Source organism: Charadrius vociferus, unplaced genomic scaffold (genome assembly GCF_000708025.1).
Source record: "Charadrius vociferus isolate BGI_N301 unplaced genomic scaffold, ASM70802v2 scaffold477, whole genome shotgun sequence".
Classification (NCBI taxonomy): domain Eukaryota; kingdom Metazoa; phylum Chordata; class Aves; order Charadriiformes; family Charadriidae; genus Charadrius; species Charadrius vociferus.
This window is the reverse complement of record NW_009649449.1, coordinates 3,838,768-3,858,101: the sequence shown is the minus strand read 5'-3', so window position 1 is coordinate 3,858,101 and position 19,334 is coordinate 3,838,768. Positions and strand designations below refer to the sequence as shown.

The window sequence follows — 19,334 nt, the reverse complement described above, 5'->3', positions numbered from 1 at the left end:
TAGTAAAAGGTGCTTAAAGTGATAATACAGATTTGATAGTTTCTTCTTGTCAGCATATTTACAATATAGAAAGTTAAATCCTTTCTCTTTAGTGTTCATCTATTCCCTAGTAGTTTATTTTGCACCGGAGAGTTATCAGAAATTACAGTGCAATCGTTTTATTCTGATCTCTACTGCAGGTGTAGCATATTCTTAGAGTTTACATTTCCTGGAGATGCAGGTGTGATTCTGTTCTAGCATATGGAATTTGAGATAGAGCTTTTTTTTTTAATTTTGCATATCAAAGATGTTTTCTATTGCCTGTTTTTGGAGAACAATGAGGCTGAAGTTTAAGATAGATATGTTACATTTACATATGTTAATGTCATGGAATGGAGTAGAATAACTTTTTTACAGTTATCTTTTTGGATGATGTTTCACTTAAATCCTGTCCTTACAATGCTACAGATGGAGGGGTTTATCCTGTGCTCTTGCATTTGTTTCAGGCTAAAAAAGTTAATTTTACTGTCCATGCAATTGTTACTACTTCGGATTTGGAAATCAGTCCAGCACAAATCAATTTTGGATACTGCACAATCTATGAAGCTGTGCAGGCAAATGTCAAGCTAACAAACAAATCCATCTTGCCACAGGAGTTTGGATTTGTGGGACTTCCAGAGGTATGTAGTTATCCCACTCACACCTCTTCTGGTATCAAAATATATCTAGTTATTATGAAAATATGTTTCAGTGTGAGTGTAAATAAATCATGACTGTTTCTTGCAAACCCATAGAGATACTTCTGCCTGCAGCACTGTACAAACATTATTAGTTCTGGTACCAGTTTGTGTAAATTTCATCTTATTTTACCCTAAGCGTTTTCCAAGCAGTGTAAACATTTCGAGGAGATTTTACCATTCTCACCTACATAACATTATTAGGCTAACTTTATCCTGTTAGAATATCTGGTTTTTACACCAAGAAATCTACTAGCAGAATACCTGCTGCATGTTCCTTTCAGCCTCCCAGGTCGCTTGTACTACTAACTAAAGCAGGTTTTGGCCTTGAGGCTGAGCGGTGTCGCACAGTTTGCATCCAAATGCCTAAACACTTTGTCTTTAAAGCAGGATGGCCATGTCCAAACTGTTTATTGGGAATCGTTCCCTGAACCATGCCTAGGTATTTTCTGGCTGACTGTAAGTTGACGTGGAAGCTAAATTAATCACAGGAGCTGCCAGTTTCGTGTGGGCTAGGTCTACTGAATTTTTATATTTTTTTGCAAAAAGTTAGCTGTTCAAGCTTCATAATGGCATGATGATCGCAGTGTGAAATGGTTTGGCATATTGGAATTGAGCTAGAGGAACCTGACATTTAATTAGGTATTCTCTCTGCTGGTTTAGGGATTAAAATCAAGGAGTTAGCTCAAAGAAATTGGCATCTTCAGCTTCGTTAAAGCTTTACTTCACAGCATGTGTTTCACGATTAGCTTAAAATGTGATGGGGAGACATTCCTGAATAATCATCAACTCAAACACAAACCAATATAAGTTTGTAGATATTAAACTGGTACTTGTCACTATGGTATCTGCACATCATACAGGAATCAGCTCTTCAAAGGTACAGGGGGAACTGTTGAGATTTGTATCATATTTCATACAGTTCTCTCTGAAGAGTAAATAAACATCATTAGAGAAAGGTGATTACCATAGATGGTAAGAAGCTGGTGAATAGATTCTACTGAAGTCTGAGTTAATGGGTTTAATGCCTTTCAAGTTACTTTGAGATTAGAAATCTGCACATCAGTCAGACACTAGTCACTAACTCACATGAAAGCTGCTCACTAGAAGGTTTCTGTTTTCCTGATATTTGTACATTTAATAACAAAATTTTCTTATCTTGCCAGTAATGTCTTATTTTAATTTATTAATAATTTGATAATTTAACTAATAATTTCTTATTTTAATAACAATAATTTCTAATCCTGCCATTTTTAAGTTTGTTGAAATTCAACCCAATGATGGACTTGGAATTCTTCTTCCCCTCGAAAGCCTGACATTGGACATAATCTTTAAAGCTAACAAGGCAAAAGAGTACAGCTTTGAACTAACCTGCAAATCGGAGATTAATAGGTATGTTAAGAAACTGATGGAGTAGTAGGTAATCTAGAAGTCTAAATCCCACTGGATTTCCACTGTTAAGATAGATCAGAAATTAAATCCCTGCCTCCTTTGAAGATGTACGGCTAGGATAAAAATGGGAGGGAGGGAGGAATTCTCCAGTCATCAAGAGTTGCTCAGTACCTGCTAGTTTCATTCTTCATTTACAAGTCTGTCTTTACTGAAATGACTTTTCCTATCCCACCTGAAACTTGTCCTTGTGACATATCCAGACAGCAAGTTTGCCCCAGGTTGTCTTAACCTGCGATGTTCTGCTTGCTTTTTCAGCAGAATTACCAAAGGACTTTTTTTGGTAAAAATGCTTCATACATTAAGCTAATGCTACTAAAATAATGATGGCATAAACTTTGATTTGACTGGATGTATTTCCAGAAGTTCACAGAGGAAGAATTCAAGTAGGGACTCTAGCCAATTGTGCATTAAAAATAGATAGTATTATTGTTCATCTTCAGGCAAAATTCCCATTGCAAGCTTGAAATTCTGCTTAAATAGGGACTACAGGATTAGTTCCCTATTTTCCGGGCTGATTAAGAGACTATTTTATGCTGAGACAATTTATCATGTGTTTATTTTTAGACAATTCAAGCTGTCATGCAAAGCAGTTGGAGTCCACCCACCTCTTGAATTGTCTCATTCCTTAGTTCGGTTTGCTGCAACAGCTTTAAACAGTGTGTCCACAGCAACACTGTATGTGATGAATTCCCACGTGAGCGTCAACCACTTTACTCATGCTGTCCCAAGAATTGGCAAAGGGGAAGTTGCCCCTGTTGGACCCGCTTCCTTTGAATTCCGTGTGCCAGAAGACTGTCCAGTGACAATTACACCTTCTGTTGGAACTGTGTTGCCTGGGAAGGTAAATTCACTTTAAACATCAAGTGTTCTGCCAAATCTTTTGATCATCTACATCCCTACAAATGCTGTCATTTGTAAATGAAGCTCAAAACGTAAATTACTATTAGAATAGCTGGAGTATTTTGTATTGTTTGAAATAATGTTTCAAATTGGACATGAGGGGTTAATCATCTAATCTGGCTAATGCTTTATGGGAGCTTTCACCCTGAATGTTCTTTCCCCTCTGTTGTCATTATGATGTATTTGAAGAATGTTTAAATATCAGAAATACTGGTCATGTAAAACCAGCCCACAGCAACACAGTGGACTTCCAGAAAAGCTGCAAGTGACCTTATGCTTAGGATCATCTTATTCACTTGGGGAAAAAAAAAAAAAGTATTTTATTTAGAATCCTAGAATCGTTTTGGTTGGAAGAGACCTTTAAGATCATCAAGTCCAACTGTTAACGTACCACTGCCAAGTTAATTAATTAATGAACCAAGTTTGTTAATTTTTTGCTGATGTGTGTATGCTCTTATTGAGCTTTGTAGGTACAGCACATGTATGAGGGCTGAATTTTGCCTCTCATTCTTGTGTACGCTCTCACTCTCCCAGAAAAGCTTGATTCAAGTGTCCTTCAGACCAACACTGTCAGATCAGCTAATCAGAGAAGAGGCAGTTTGGAGGCTTTGCAGAGCAGCTGCAGCAGGGGCAGAAATACAAGTAAGGAATGCTAAGAACTAGCACATGCTGTTGTTCTGTTACTTCCAGATATTTGTTTCTCTGGATGGTATTTTTATCATAAAATTATTTGCATATTAATGAAGCCTAAACTCATGATCCATGCAAGACCTGCCTATAAAGGACAAGAGTATCACTGTACAGTTGCACATCATGTGTAGTCTGTTCACTGAACAATTACTTAATTTCATGCTAACAATTTCGATAGAATTCCTAGAGGATTTTCTTGCAAATGTTAACTGCAAGTACTCCTGGAAAAAAAAAAACAACAGTTTCTACACTTCTTGCAGGTCAGTTAATTTATGTGAGCACCTATGGTTGTCGCTAATTATGAGACAAATAGGTAAAAGTCCCATGAGAGAGACAGTCTTCTACTCTTATGCTCCAATAGAGGAACTCTTTTTTTAAGATGGGGTAAAACATGTCCATTTCAACTTAATTTTACATTATTAGAAATGTATGTAATAACCACTGTGTCTGTGGCTTGTTACCATAATCCTACTGCTGTTACTTTGTTTTCTGCAACCTGTCACCTCTCAGGTTCTATATCTGTGGGCCAGGGACTGTGAGTTTGGAAACTGATGTCTTGGTTGGGTTACCGGTGATCACCGTCTGTGCGTAATGTCTCCCTGTGCGTATGTGCAGAAAAGGAAGAGAGATGAAAAGAAAGAGAGAAAGAAATCGAGCATTTCCATGAGCAGACAGCAGTCTTCCAGACAGCTTGTAAGCGACGGAGGCAGTAAATACCTGACTTCTGTATGTAGTTCTGAACAGCCAAAATCCGAAGAGTTAAACCCTGAGTAAGTCAGCAAAAGCATCTTGTACTACATAGAGGACATTCTGTTTCTAAATGGTTGAATAAATCTACTAAAACCTATAGGTAGACAAGAAAGCAAACTGTAGAGAAGAAATAGCTTTAGCTATGTTGCAAAGGCTGTTTCCAAAATTAGTACTGCTTTTAAGCCACACAGCTGTACCCTCTCATGTAAGGCAAAGAATCCCTTTATGCATCAGAGGGATTGAAGACTTCAAAGAATATATCAGAAAGCATGAGATGTGGCTGTATGGGTAAATTTGGCTGAACCAACAAGGGTATTATTTTAAAGGGCAACTAGAAAGCTGAACTTAATTACCAAAAGAAACTGCTACTAATGTACCTTTTGTGAATAGGTCTAACAGAGCTGGATGCATTCAGCTCAGATGGAAACCATCTGATAACCCATATCCATGGGTTTGGCTTAATTTTTTTTTTTTTTTTTTCCTTTGAGGACGTACGTAGTCCATCATATTAGTCGTGGTCATCTTCAGTCCTGGAAATGTAATGATGCTGTAAACTATGCATTTTAAATAGTCATTTTACAATATGTGTACCTCAGTGAGAATTAATATTAATAATTTGTGCTGTCCAGAAATTTGCATACTTGGATGCAAAATCTGATGCTCGACATCCCTTGTTTAGCACATAATTCAACTTTTTAGAACCACACTTCTGCCTAATCTGAGGAATTTAGAAGCGTTTGGAAGTAAATACATGCTTAAATACCAGGCATTTGGCTGTACTGGATGTTAGATATTTTTGACTAAAATCCCGTGTTCATTGCAATCCATTAATTATAATTTTTAAATACTTCCAGTACAGCTCATAAAAATAAAATTTCTATTTTAAAACTCCCATTATGAAGTATTGCTTGGCATATTGCGTTACAGAAATGGGATCATGTGTGTTTACATATAATTGAAATGTTGTAGAAGTACTGGAAGACACTGGGATTCTTCACGTATTCAACAGAAGGAAATCATATTGAGGATTTTGCGATCTTTAGTATAACATCTATTATCTGGGTTTACAATTTTTACTCCCTTATGGTGACCAAAGCAAACCATTTAGTAGGGTGTGTCCATTACTGACATCAAGACAGTTGCTTAGTTTCACTGTTATGTTCCATTTTGAGTGTGTGACTAAGAAACAGTAAACAGAAATAGCTCTGTAGATATTTATTTGATTTTTTTGCTTGCTCTCTCATGTACTGAGGTGATTCTTATTCCTGGATTTTCTAGTTCTGATGCTTATATGGCAGCCCAGGCTTTCCTGGTGAGGAATTTCAGTGGGAGATTTGAAAAATACATCATACCGTGCTTTGTTGCAAGTGGACATATCGATGAAAAGAAAGGCTCTGAAAACTTAAGCTGCAGGTATTTGCCATTAGATATTTGCAATTCATGGTAGTTCAGAAATTTGAAGGGGAAACGGTGGGCGTGTTAATTTATTCATTTGGGGAGGAAATTTGTTTTCTGATCTTCATAGATCAGTGGTAGAAACTCAGCAACCTATTAGTTGGATAAGAATCAAACACATGAATCTCAAAGCAGCTTAAAGAATAATTGTATAAAAAAATTAATCCAGGTGTAAATGATCTTTCTGCTGTAGGCATACACAAAAAAGTCAGCCACCAAAAGTTGTGTATTGTTTTGTGATACCAATTTAATGATATCCTATGATATGAACAGAATAAGAACAGATTTCTGACTATAGTTTTTTATTTCTGTATGATCCAAGAGCAAAGATCCTTTTTCTGTCTCTCTAGCCCTTACAACACCTTGTATTTGGAATTGCACTGTCCAGCTATAGCACCACCTGTTGTGATCACTTCAGATAATGGAAAAAACACCGTAAATTTTGGTGATGTTGCAGTAGGTATGAAATTTGAATTCAAATTTTGATTTTTTTCTGTCTGGCGTGAATTTCTGCTGAGCATAGTTTTGCATTTTCTTTTACATTGTTTAGTTGATTTTCAAAAGTCAATACAGGAATCAGCCCTGTAATAGGTACTTAGGCGAAAAATTAGGAGCCTGTGTGGCCAGCTGAGGTATGTAAAAAGGAGACCTGATCCCAAAACATGGAATCGGGAGCTCTACAAGTGACTCCAAATTTGAAAGTATTCTGGTGAGCTGTGACTAATGTATTAGCCATAGAAATGGAATGAATGTTTGGCCCAGGTAGAGGCATGAGTAAAAAGCGGGAATGATAGTGTGTAAGTGAGCATCATCACTTTTGGAAATCTTTTCATTCCTGTCAGGCCACAGAACGATGAAGCGAATTACAATACAAAATATCTCCCCAGAGAAGCTGGAAGTATCCTTGTGTGGAACATGTAAGTTAATCTGCCATTCAGCTTCTGTTTAATTTGACTCTCTATCTGTATGAGGAACTGTTTGACACTAAAGCAAGTAGGAGGCAGCAGATTTCAGACTTAATACGCAGCTTTTGGAGTGAGGCAGGAGGTGATGTGAAGAATATATTGGACGAGCCTAGGTGACCTACTGGAAAGCTAATTCCATTCCACCCTTTTAACTGGAAATAATTCTGCATGGAGCCCAACTTAAAAAGCACTTAACTGCTGTCTGAAGAGTATAAGGTACTGACGACAAAGCTGGTATCAGTAGAGTGTCAGGTATGTGTGAAACAGAACCAACAACTTATTTTTGCACAATGGCTCTCTGAATTTCTGAACACCTTGTAAGAAGAGGCTCCTACACTGGCTTGGCTGGGTTAAGCTGTGTGGGATAATATAGGAGGAGGCATGTCTTGAATCTTAGGGTGTTAATGACCCGTTCCGGGCAAAATCTGAAAATGGAGTTACATAGAGATCTTATTAACTGGAAAGGGATCTGGCAGTTACTTGAATTTTGTGGAAAAAATAATTGGATTAGTTCTTTTTTTCTCTTAGTTATTGATCTCTGAAAAAGCTTATAGACAGTTTATACATCTTTGGTCTGAACAATAATTAGAATCCGTTCTTATATCTTTTTCCCTGTCTTTGTTTATAAACGTTTTTCCTTGAGTTGTGCTATTTTAGCTCAGATTCTCAGTTCTGAATCCCAATGGTCCCTTCCTGTTGGTCAGACCAGTTGGAATGCTTGAGCCAGGTGAAAATAAAACTCTCATCATCTCTTTTTGTCCAAATGAGAATAAACGGGTGAGTAAGAGAGATGACAATCATGGGGAAAAAGAAGAGAGATGTAATGGGCTGTGTAATGTACACATATTACTGACCGGGATGAGGCTGTATAATAATAAGACAAACTTTGTTGCCTGTGCATAGTCCCTCCCAACATTTGGATCTTTGTCTATGCACTGAATCCAGAAGTTCAGTAGTAACGGCCCATTTGTGGGAGGGGTGGGGGATGTTTTCCTTCAGCAAATGTGCTAACACAGACATCCTCTTGGCAGTTTTTTGAAATGCTGGACATCCGGACGGCAAAAACCAATGTAACCCTAAGTATCACTGGTCATGGGGTGATGCCATCAATTGTTTGCTCTGTGGGAGAAGTGCTCAATATGGGATATGTCATAGCCAGAGAGAAGGTCACTTCCACATTCAAGGTAAATCCCTCTGTGCTGAACCAGAAAGCACATCAGCAATTTTTGTAAAGAGGAGGAGGAATTCTGTAGTCCAAAGAACATGGTTTTAAAAGCACGTCTGGCTGAGTGATTGACACTGAGACAGTTTTGGGCCAAAGGTAACAAAGCTGCGTGGGGAGGATCTTGTTAGCTGCTTCTGTCCTGCCTGCAGCCTGTACAAAAGAAAACAGAGATCCAGTACCTGCTATAAAGGAAAAAGAGAAATGATCTGTGTGATCTTCTCCGTAGATCTAGCCAGTATGCAGAGGGATGTGAAGTCAGAAATGGCTTTGCTTTTAGCCGTGTTAGAAATACTTGCCCCCTTTCTTTACTCTGTCCATTACTGCTGTCACAACTGAGGCTGCTCTGTGTCCACACAAAACAGTGACAGAGACACATGCGTGAAATGCAAAACTGGTCCTACAAAGAGCCCTTGAGGGTCTGGTCTGCCATGGTACAGACTAGGGAAGTTTTGACCCATTCATTCATTCATGTACTGCAAATTCCCACAGACTCAGTAACAAGCCAAGATCTAGGCATAAATTTTCTCCTCTCAGATTTTGTCTAAGTATGTCAATAACCAAAATACGTTACTTGCTGCTAAGACTCTTAGGAGGAGTCTGGTCCCTGCTGTTGGGGAGTGGAGGTTGACAGGCCTCATTATGGGTACCAGTAACGTGTGCTTTTGGTGGCATCTGAGTACGCAGTCGTGCAGTAATGCAGCAAAATAAATTCAGCCAGTTCACAAAATATAGATCCTACATGCCTGAGAATCAGTTTTCTTAATGAAAATGCTGTTGTGTAAATTTATGTCATCAGATGCAGAACACTTCCACGCTGACCCTGCGATACTCCATACAACTAGATTCGCTTTCATCAACAAGGGACAAAGATCAGCAGAGAATTCCATCCTTTATTGCATCCTCTCTGCAAAGAACAGAGTTTGTTGGTAAATTTGTTTTTTTCCTTTTCTCTTTCTTTTGCTTTTGTTAAAGAGTTACAAAGTATAAAGCAGCATTACTTTGTCCTGGTAGATCTACACAACTGTCAAAACCTGGGGCATCACATCACTGAAATTAAAGACATAATTTTGTTTCCCCAGTAGTAGCGGTACTAATTCTTTCAATACAGGTAGCTGTAAATTTATGCAGCCTGAGCAAGTATCCACAAGTAAGGAGATGCGAGTGTTTGACTCTAAATAAACCCACACCGTAGCTGCATATTAAAGGTTATATTTAGGGATGTCCATCTCTGTAAAAACACATGTTTAGAATATAGGAAGGGTTTGGTGATCCATCTTTGGTCCCTCTAGAGATTAATGTATTAAACTGACAGACGTATTTATCTTGTATTTCTAACACCCTGTTTTGCTGCAAAACCATGTATCAGGTCTTATTTATTTGCTGTTCCAATAAAAATCAATTGGATTTAAAATATATGATGAAGTAAAACGGAGCTGTCCTTCTTTTTTATTTATATCCTCATTTTTATTTACCAGGAACACAAAACTATAATGGCTTAAGTGTGTTCAGCATCTTTCCAACAGAAGGAGAAATTGCTGCTGGGAACAGTCAGGATTTTACTGTTACTTTCAGTCCTGATCATGAAAGTCTGTACTATTCTGACTGTCTCAAGGTTGTGCTCTTTGACAAGGTGAGACCATCAAGATACCTGGGTTATGAAATCAAAGTCTAAATATGATCTACAATGATTATCAGCATGGGTTTTATTAGGAGTTTCAAATAATTGTATTTCTGCCCAGAGAAGTGGTGAGGTGGAGTTGCCATCCTTGGAGGTATTTAACAGATGGGCAGACGTGGTGCTGAGGGATGTGGTTTAGTGATGGTTTTGGCAGTGGTAGGTTGATGGTTGGACTTGATGATCTTAAAGGTCCCTTCCAACCTAGATAATTCTATGATTCTGTGATCTGGTGGACAGCATTTGTAGGCAGAAATATTATCTTTATTAGATGGACTGATGTAGGCAGGAGATGGCAGGTCTGGGGCCCACTGACTTTTTTTCAGGCTTTAAATATTCCATTATTAATTCAAAACAATAGTGACTTGGGATTCAGTCCTTCTTCTGAAGGCCCTCCTTCTGGGCTTCTGCCCAGCTCTCCGCACAGTGTAAAGGAGAGGTGATGGGAGCTAGGTTGCTGCCATGCTGCAAGTAGCATTTAATGGCAGTGGAGAGGAGCTGTGTCGGCGCAGTGCAAATGGCAGGTGCGCTGAGTGCCAGGGACCTGCTTCGGCAGTCACTCAGCATGAGGAAGGAGGTTTCCATCTGTGGAGCAGCAGTTGAGCGTAGATGGAGCCCAAGTCAGGATATACAGGCTGGCAGCGTAGCAGGTGGCTTTATGCAGTGTTCCAAAAGAGGCTGACCAAAAGTTAATGAAGAGTGCCAACTACTGACCATCAGCAGGCACTGCAAACACAGAGCAGAAACCGGTACTGAGCAAGTAAGTACAGTTTCTCTCCTTGCAAGTTTTGTATCTCCAGATTATCTTTGGAATTGTCGTTAAGAATGCAAACCAGAATAAGCTGAAGATGAATGGAGACTGGTCCTAGTTCACAAACTTTAGCCAAATTTGGCAGCAGATAAGTTTTGCCTCTTATCGTGGCTTTACTCTAAGTAGTTTGTCCAGTCCCCTCCTGAGGGACATTGCCCAAGAGTGAAAGGTGGTTTAAAACAGAAGTGCCTGAGTGGACAAGACAAGGGGAGGATGCAGGATTCCTGCACTAGAGTACAGGGCCTCTTGGCATCTATATAGGTGGATGAGGTGATAATTTCTATGCAACCGATGCTGTTGTGTCAGTATTCCAGTTACTTCGGTACTAAAGCTGTAACCTGCATTTGAAGCATTCTTGTCTTTTATAGGAAATAGCCCATGTGATCCACCTAAAGGGTGCAGCAAGAGATCATCCGATGTTTGTGGAAGGGGGAGTTCCACTAGATGTGCCTGTTGAGTCCTTGGCCGTAACATTACCAATGTCATCGCAGGAAGCACTAAAGGGAGGTAATGTGCTACCACTTACACTTTATTACAAAACAGTAAATGATAAGACAGGGGCATGTTCCTCATCCCTTATGAAAATGTAAATTGAAGACAACTTTTCCAGAATCAGAACAAATAAGCATTATGGTATAGCCTATATCCATAACACAAAAACCGCAGAAAACTTTCTTTTAAGGAAAGATTTTCTCTTCATTTTAATGCAGTTAATGACGATCTATCTTTGCAACTTACCTTGCAAAAAATTATCATTTAATACTTCTACAAAGTATTATGATGTATTTGCTTCTCTGACTTGTATTAAATGTTTATAAAATTATTTCATATATAATAACATATCCTGGACTCTCGCAACTGTACTGTTATGAAACAGACATACTTTCAGGGGCTCGAATTTATCCTTCCTTAATTTCTTTGGACAGGATCTGTGTTCAGAGACAATATGTAAGCAACTCCTAGGTCCTGAGCTACGAATAAACCCAAGCCCATACCATGAACAAGTAGGAATATAGCACACACAATGTATGTGCCATGGGGCTAGAAAACAAGCATGAAACTTGATAAACAGTTAACAATTACAGTTTGCAATTACAAATTAAGCAAAACCTCCTTTTGCTTAATTCTTCACTAACTCTGTAAGAAGGATCTCCTTATCTATGCCAATTCAGGAATTTGCTGAATTACATCCTGCTGTAATTTATGCTTGTTCCAAACTGATAATCACTCAGTTCTGACTGTCTGAAAGTTAACTTGATTCCTGTTTGTTTAGAACTACGAGAACCAGTGAAGTCCATTCTCCTTGTTCTGGAGTACATCGAGGGAGAGAGTTCTCCAGTGCCAGCAGTGACAGAACTGAAAGTTGGATCTATACAGTCAGCTCAGTTTGCATCTAAGAAGGTGAGGAAAATAAAAAGTGTGGTTCTATGTCAGACGCTGTAAGGAATACTGAGAGTGTACAAATGGCTACTAGTTCTTTCTGTCAAAAATTCAGTCTATAAATTAAAAAATACAGCTTTCAGGCTTTCTGATAAACTTTTCATTATAAAAGCATCAGTGTTTGAAAAGAAAGGATTCTTTTTCAGGGATTAATATGAGGAATTAGCATTATCATATTAAGTCAGCAACAAAATTAATTCAGCACTTTGCTTCCCTAACTCTGAAATACAGAAGTTTGAGCACAGAACTGAACTATAGGTCTGATCCTGTTATTTTAGTATAGTATTTTGTGACAACTTGACTCAATGAACAAGACGGATACTTGCAGTTTCAAAGGGCAGAAGCAATTTGGCGAGCAACATGCCCACGCACAGCATCTGGGCACGGCAGCCTTTACTGAACGGTGATTGTGTTTGAAGAAGCAGAAGTGGCTGTAATGAGGGTGCGGTGTGTGTGTTTCTCGTAGAACGTGGAGTTCAGTTTTGACAGCCTGCCACTCCTGCAGCAGAAGGGACTCACTATTGAACCTGTGAAGGGAACGATTGAGCGTGGGCAAGTGAAACGCATCGGTGTTTCTTGGGTGCCACCTGCTGACTTTCGGGTGAGTTGCAGTTGCTACAGCACGTTGCTGCTTAAACTGGAAGCGTGTGCCCGCTGTTCCTGCCGGCTTGCAGGAGCGCTACAAAAGCTGATCTAGAAGATGTCAGCAGCACAGGCTGCTTTGACACATTAGTCTGACAGAACACGTGTAGTTACCATAGAAGTACAGGCTGGTATAAACACTGATATGAGAATAAAAGCCAGGAACAATAGGTATGGTTTGGAGGCTTGCTACCTCACCAGGGACTTCCACCATCTGTGTGAACAAGCATTACTCACTTGCGTCTTACAGAACTTAGAGTAACTTCTTACACATCGCTGCATTATATAGCTCCAAAATGCTGCTGCTGTTAACTAAAAGGCGCAGCGTCGATCACACTGAAGTGAGCTTTTTAATGCCCTCTGTGTAAGAGAACCCGCAGAGGGTTCTGCTGACACATAACTAAGTTTACACGGATCATTCTGCTCCAGAGTTCACATTTCTTTTGGCCATGGGCTGCCTTTCCTTTGCTATAGTCCTGGAGGTCAGTGGGGCCTTTTCCATTTTCCGCTTTATGAACTGCTTTCTGAGCCCTGTTTCCCTGGCTGCTTCTGCCTTTTTGTCCTAACGTCTCTGCAGGGCTGTGATTGCCCTTCCTGATTCATCTTCTTGGGCATTCACGGAGACTGAAAGAATTTACTCCCCTGCTTTTTGTTGTCAGCTGTGTGGGATGGCAGAATGAGTAGCTTGTTCCAAAACTGAAAGATCATTGCTTATCATGTGCAGAAAGAAGGCAATAGAGTTCCTGGCATGATGTATGAAGTTGACATCGTGCCTCTTGGTAACCACTAGTTGTTACACAAGATTTAACACTAACTGGTGGCTAACAGGTTCCATTGCTTTCCCAACCCTCACTGCAGCATGCCCAGTTGTCATGGTTGTAATGCGGTGATGATATCTGTAGCACTCTGGAGACAGAGGGCTTAGTCATTGCTACTTTACTTACTGCAGTATGAGCATTGCCTGGAAATATAAAAGTGCCAACACAGTGGGACGAGAGGTAATCTATAGCTATAACTGGTACATCTTACAACTGAAATGTAAAATATGTAGTTTAGAACTTGATCAACTAATCTGTTCTCTGTACAAAAAAAAATAGGTTGGTTTTATGTGTGGATTTTTTTGTAGGCTGATGACCCTCTGCTTGTGACAGCCCTCCTGACCTTAAAAGGTGACATTACGGAAACTTACCGAATCCTGTTCATGGCAAAAGTTGTGTCTGCATATGCTCCCCCTCAGTGAGGGAACTGAGCTGAATGGAAAGGAGGATGGAGGCTTGTGTTACTGGGAAATCCTTGGATCTCGGTTGAAACATGGAAAGATTTTGAAATTGTTGCAAATATGTCAGGGGAGCGGGGAAGCAGGAATCAAGGTGGCATGTAATATTTCTGCTTTTTTTCCCCCATAAAACTATGTAAACTCTGGTTCCACTAGTTTTATTTTCAAGCTGACTCCATGACAATAACCTTGTGGTAGAAGAAAGAACTAATGAGGGGCCTAAGTAGATACATCTGCTGTTAATCATAGTGTCTTCCAAAGGTGGGCATTCCCTCAGGAGGAGTATCTATTTTACATCTACATGGGTGAGTTTCATACAACGTATCTCTTCCCAATTTCAGATGCATTTTTATGGATTTGGAAAATCCTTAACTTTTGCCCTTTTAAGACCAGAATAAAGCTTCTTATTCAAGTCTCCTCCAAATCATTTGAGCAGTCATTTTTACAATACTCTGTGAAATCTTCCTGATGAGACATGGTCAAGGAGGAAATAGTGACCGTGCTGTTCATTGAATCGCTGGATATGGTTAGACACTTGCCCTAGATCACAGCTGTCCAGGAACTTTGTATTTCTTTATTTGCTTTCCTCTGAATTCTGACTAGAGTAGATTTCTGCCTGCTACGGGGGAAGCTGGAATGCCCTGCAGGTATAACTCTGCTGGGAAGCAGTAGCTAGTTCAGGGAAGAGAAAAGTACAGAGGGACTACACTGTGCAGAATGAAAGGACCGGGAAGTTAGCAGAAATCTGGAAACATAGATAATCTTTTTTATTGCATATGATGCTCTTTCTTGAATCACAGTAGGTCTGTGACAAAATTCCCTCACCACCACTCCAAAGGCTTGTTGCCATTTGGCCCCGTGTAGCTCTTAAAATTGCTTATTTAGATTATGCAGTAAGAAAATAGAAACAGACTATCTGTAAATACCCCTAAGGTAAAATGTGTCAAGTTAGTGGAACTGCAGGAAAAGGCAGTAAAGCAATTGTCACAAGAAATATTTTAACTAGTTTCCCCCTTTTATAGGGGAAGTTTGTGTAACTGATGAAGAGGGTTCCTTGTTTTGCCATAGACAGTGTGTTTGATCCTTTCAGATTTCCTTACATTTAGTAATGAATCAAGTAGCTGCGAAGTTAGTTAACTCTTCAGTCCAAAGCACTGCAGATGCCGAAGCAATGAAGAGTCCCCATGGGAGGAGGCAGGCACTGGGGGGTGGCAGTGCTAGCCAGAGACGGCGCTGCCTCGGTGACAGAGGCACGGAGCATCTCTGCTGGCACAGCTGGGGTAGTTGGGTTGAAGTTGAGGACAATGAAGTTTGTGTGCTGATTCTCTTACAGTCCTTGCAGCCGGGAAGGGGAGATTAAATACCGCTACATAAAATGACACTGTTGCAAATAGTACTGCTCAGTCAACAGTTCCCTAATGATAGGGGAGTTTTCGGAAAGGAAGGAAGGGCACAGCATGTTGGAGGGGAAGGCTTATTTCAGGCGGTTAATTTGGAGGCATCCATTATGTGAGGATCCCTTGGATTTCACTCTTGGAAACAGAAAAGTAATAGCTGAGACTAGTCTCCAGACTCTCATAGCCATATAATGTGCTGAAAGTAAGTGTAAAATTATCTACCAGCAAACACCACCTCTGTGTTAAGAATCTTCCACTTCATAGAGGTCAGGTACTATAAAAAGCATCCAAAGGATTAAAAAATTACAGAATACATGTAAAGACTGATCACGTTGAAAAAATGCAGAGGTTGCTTGCAGGAATAAGAAAAAGGCTTAGTTAGCAGAAAAGAAAGTGTATACGCAAGGACTAGCCAGTCCAACCAACAGTATTTGCTTGGACACTGAATCTGAAAGACTCATAACAGCTTCGGAGAGCTCTGGATGCGCCCATTCAGCTGTAGAAGTTGGAGGGTCAAGCACGCAGCATTATATTAGTGCAGTCAGAAAGTTAACCTGGTTATAAAGAGCAGCTGCCATTGACTGACTTAAGTCCCTGTCTGTACTGAATAGCTTAAAAGGTAAGCGAAGAGTGTAACCCATTTTTAACTGCATTCTTTGGACTTGATCTTGAAGACTCGTATGAATAATTTCACAGACTTGAAGTGAACATAAGGTTCTGGGTTTCACTGGTCAGAGTTCCCATGCTTAAAGCTAAATGTGTATTTGTTCTCTCCAGGGGGAGTGTTGAACCATGATAATAAGAATAGGTTGCTATTTCTGGAGTACTGAAAATAAAGAAAACTATGCTTGCAGTACACCAGCTGACATTCTGTAATGCACTTACGGAATTCTGAATTCTTTCCTGAGAGAAAAGCCTGTTATTTTATCTTGGGCATTGAAAGTAATCATATTTGACTTCTTGGGGGCATAGCAGCTGATCCTTGCAGGATTTTATTTTCCTTTCTGATTGGATTGGCTTTGTTCTTTCGGCATACCTAGTGCAATGTGCCCAGCTCTTGCATGAAGCAGTGCTTGAGCAGTGAGAGAGACAAGCTGATGCGAAAGGGAAAAACAAATTGTCTTGTGTGGGAAAGCAGATCAACTGTAAAACTTAACACAGGCGTGCAGACTATGCTGCTTCATCTGCAACACAACTTAAAAAGTAAAAGCATAGTTACTTTTTCTGCAAAATGTAGTCCTTGGATGTCCCGCTGTCATTCAAATGAGAATTGCCACATTTCACCAAGGGATGAAAACAGTGGGATCCTTTCCAGGAAGAATCAACTAATCCTGTTATATTTGCTGCAATTCTTGGGCTTGATTTAGCATTTAAATGAAGTTTACCGATCTGTAGAAGAATGGCATAGATAGGTTTCCCTTACTAGACATCTGACAGAACTTGTTTCTTTGACTAAGCTGACTAAAGCGGGAAACTCAGTGCCTAAACCCTGTGACAGCTGTATGCTGTTTCATCACTGGGACTCTTTCCTTGCCTAAAACCTCTTGCTTATGTGCATGGATGTTGAGCAAGCAAGCCACGGGTTCAATAATAGATCTGACTTCTAAAACAGAAATAACTAAAATAATTTCATTTACATTAACATAGTTACTTTTGCTATATTTTTAATTGGTGCTGAGCCTCTTTAGAATCTTCACAATACAAATTTGCAATGATCCGAGATGCAAACTGTCAGGCTACCGAAAATTTAGGAATTCTATGTGGATGCTCCTACCTAAACAATTATTATGTATAATACATATGAAAATAACTTCTTGATCTTTCTCCAATACAGGAAACAGAAAATTGACTGAGATGACTGACTACTGGAAACAATTGTTCTGCAAATTTAGACACACCAGGCTGAACTAGAAATTGTGGGTTTGTAGGTAATTCCTTGAGGACATAGCTGAGACCTATTGCATTCAACTTGTGTGGCTTAATGTGAAGTTCACAACTACCAGAAGCAGCTCAGCACAGCAGCTCTAGCCTTCACGCAAGCTGATCTCTTGAAGAAGCAAAAAATCCTGTTCAATACTGTGCTTCCAAAGCAGGTTATCAACAATCATACCGCATTTACATAAACATTGCCAGGAGATTCTAAACATGTCATCTGATGTTTCTGTTTCTGTATTATAGGACTCCAATAGGGATGGAGCCCTTACTGTGAGGATAATACAGAAAATGTAACCTCAGAAATATATCTAAGTTTCCCAGAAACTTAAGTTTTCTGCTCCTCTGACTGCACTTCTGAACATTGTGCTTTCAGACTGCGTTTTGCAACTGTGATTACTCTTGGATCACTGGACACAAACCCTTGTGCTTTCAGATTTGGATTTAAATGCAAACATATACTTCTTGGCTCTGATGCAGCTCTAGTCTAGTAGGAAAGCAATTAATATCTGTGTATGACCTTTATAATCCTTAAAAGCTAGATGTTTTCTAAAGCAGAAAGGAAGTGAGATAATAACTACTACTGTCATACGCATCTTATTAATACATGTTCTGCTTCTGTGACTTCAGACATTGCTTCACACTTATGAATGCAGCTTTTCCTAAATGAGCAATGGTCCCATGACCCTGAGCAGTCCTGCAGGGCAATTCTTCAGTCAGCATGCCACATGCCATTACTGAGCCTTGAAACACTGTTTTTGAGCATTATGGAGTGAAAGTAGTGAATGTCATCTGGAGAACGGTCTATCAAACCCAGTACTTCCAAGCGATTGCCTGCATTGTTGCTCCCAATGGCATGATTCCCCTCAGTGTATTGGAGCTTATCCATGCTTCTTATAGGAGAAACCTCTGGCAACCCAAGTCCAAATATATTCTCATCTTGTTGCATTAAATTCTAAAAAAAAAAAAAAAAAACCCCAAAAAAACCAACCCCAAATAAACCAACGAGAAGCTCTTACATATGCACTCATGTACATATCTCTGAGGATATCAGGGAGCTCAAAACGCCATTCCTTTAGTTGATCTTCCCCTTTTTGTCCAGTTGAAATCTTTATAATCCATTAATCAGCTTCCCTGCTTTTCAGCTCTCGGTCTTGTCTTTTTGTTGCTTACCAGTCATGTATCATCATGACCCTAATCCTGATCATCTCATATTCACTTTTTTTTTTCCCCATGTAACTGACCTCTGCTATATTAGTGCTTCAAAGGTGTCTAACCTTTAAGTCATCTACTTTGAAGCAGAAATAATCCTTGCTCATTTGTATGGTGGATATGGTTGACCTTTGGCATGTTTTATTCTTCCCTGGTGATAGAAAGACTTCTGTAACTCATAGCAAGTCCTAACTGCTAAAGGGGATCGGGGAGCTTTTTAACGCTATGGGATACATACAATCCCATTAAAACAGCTAGACTTCACCCCAAAGAGCAGGAAAGCCCACTTAGAGATGGGTGAAATTGCTATAAAGATCAGTATAATCACAGCAATGAAACATTTCTCTGTGAAATTTCTACTGAAGAGTATCAACACTAGGGCTTTAGGATAATCATGTGCAAGATAACCATAAAAAACATGCAGATATTTTAATTGAAATTCTACATTTGAAACATTGGACATAGTTCATTTAATTTGGAGCAAACCGATCTTTAGAGAGCAGTCAATACCTGTTTATTCACGTTCCATGTGTTTTAACAAGACTATTTTTAAACAGGGAAATTATCTTCTTTTCCAAACCTTTGTTTCTTTCTAATTTTTTTTATACCTAGTTTCTTTTTTGTATCTTCTTCAAAATCTCTCAGCCTGTTCCGCTGCCGGCATGCCTGGTGGGTTATCTCCTCTGAGAACAGCACCGAGCAGCGGCGGCCGTCCCTCCGGGGCGATCTCGGGGACCGGGATTCTCCCCACGCTGCCTCCCCTCGCATCCCCTTCCTACCCCCGCGAGCGGCTGGC

At 39.7% G+C, this 19,334-nt stretch overlaps 1 protein-coding gene across 1 annotated transcript in view; it reads left to right on the top strand.

Annotated features, from left to right (window-relative positions):
* The window catches only part of CFAP74 (cilia and flagella associated protein 74), a 46,384-nt gene extending 32,423 nt beyond the window's left edge, over nt 1–13,961 (top strand). The window contains exons 24-39 of the mRNA XM_009889674.1: nt 486–659; nt 1,975–2,108; nt 2,733–3,009; nt 3,603–3,710; nt 4,374–4,528; nt 5,787–5,921; nt 6,314–6,423; nt 6,806–6,861; nt 7,586–7,705; nt 7,960–8,112; nt 8,950–9,079; nt 9,629–9,783; nt 11,008–11,146; nt 11,913–12,040; nt 12,546–12,680; nt 13,848–13,961. Coding sequence (XP_009887976.1) covers nt 486–659; nt 1,975–2,108; nt 2,733–3,009; nt 3,603–3,710; nt 4,374–4,528; nt 5,787–5,921; nt 6,314–6,423; nt 6,806–6,861; nt 7,586–7,705; nt 7,960–8,112; nt 8,950–9,079; nt 9,629–9,783; nt 11,008–11,146; nt 11,913–12,040; nt 12,546–12,680; nt 13,848–13,961 — 2,223 coding nt within the window. The remainder of the gene's footprint in view (nt 1–485; nt 660–1,974; nt 2,109–2,732; nt 3,010–3,602; nt 3,711–4,373; nt 4,529–5,786; nt 5,922–6,313; nt 6,424–6,805; nt 6,862–7,585; nt 7,706–7,959; nt 8,113–8,949; nt 9,080–9,628; nt 9,784–11,007; nt 11,147–11,912; nt 12,041–12,545; nt 12,681–13,847) is intronic.
* The last annotated feature ends 5,373 nt before the right edge of the window (nt 13,962–19,334 follow it).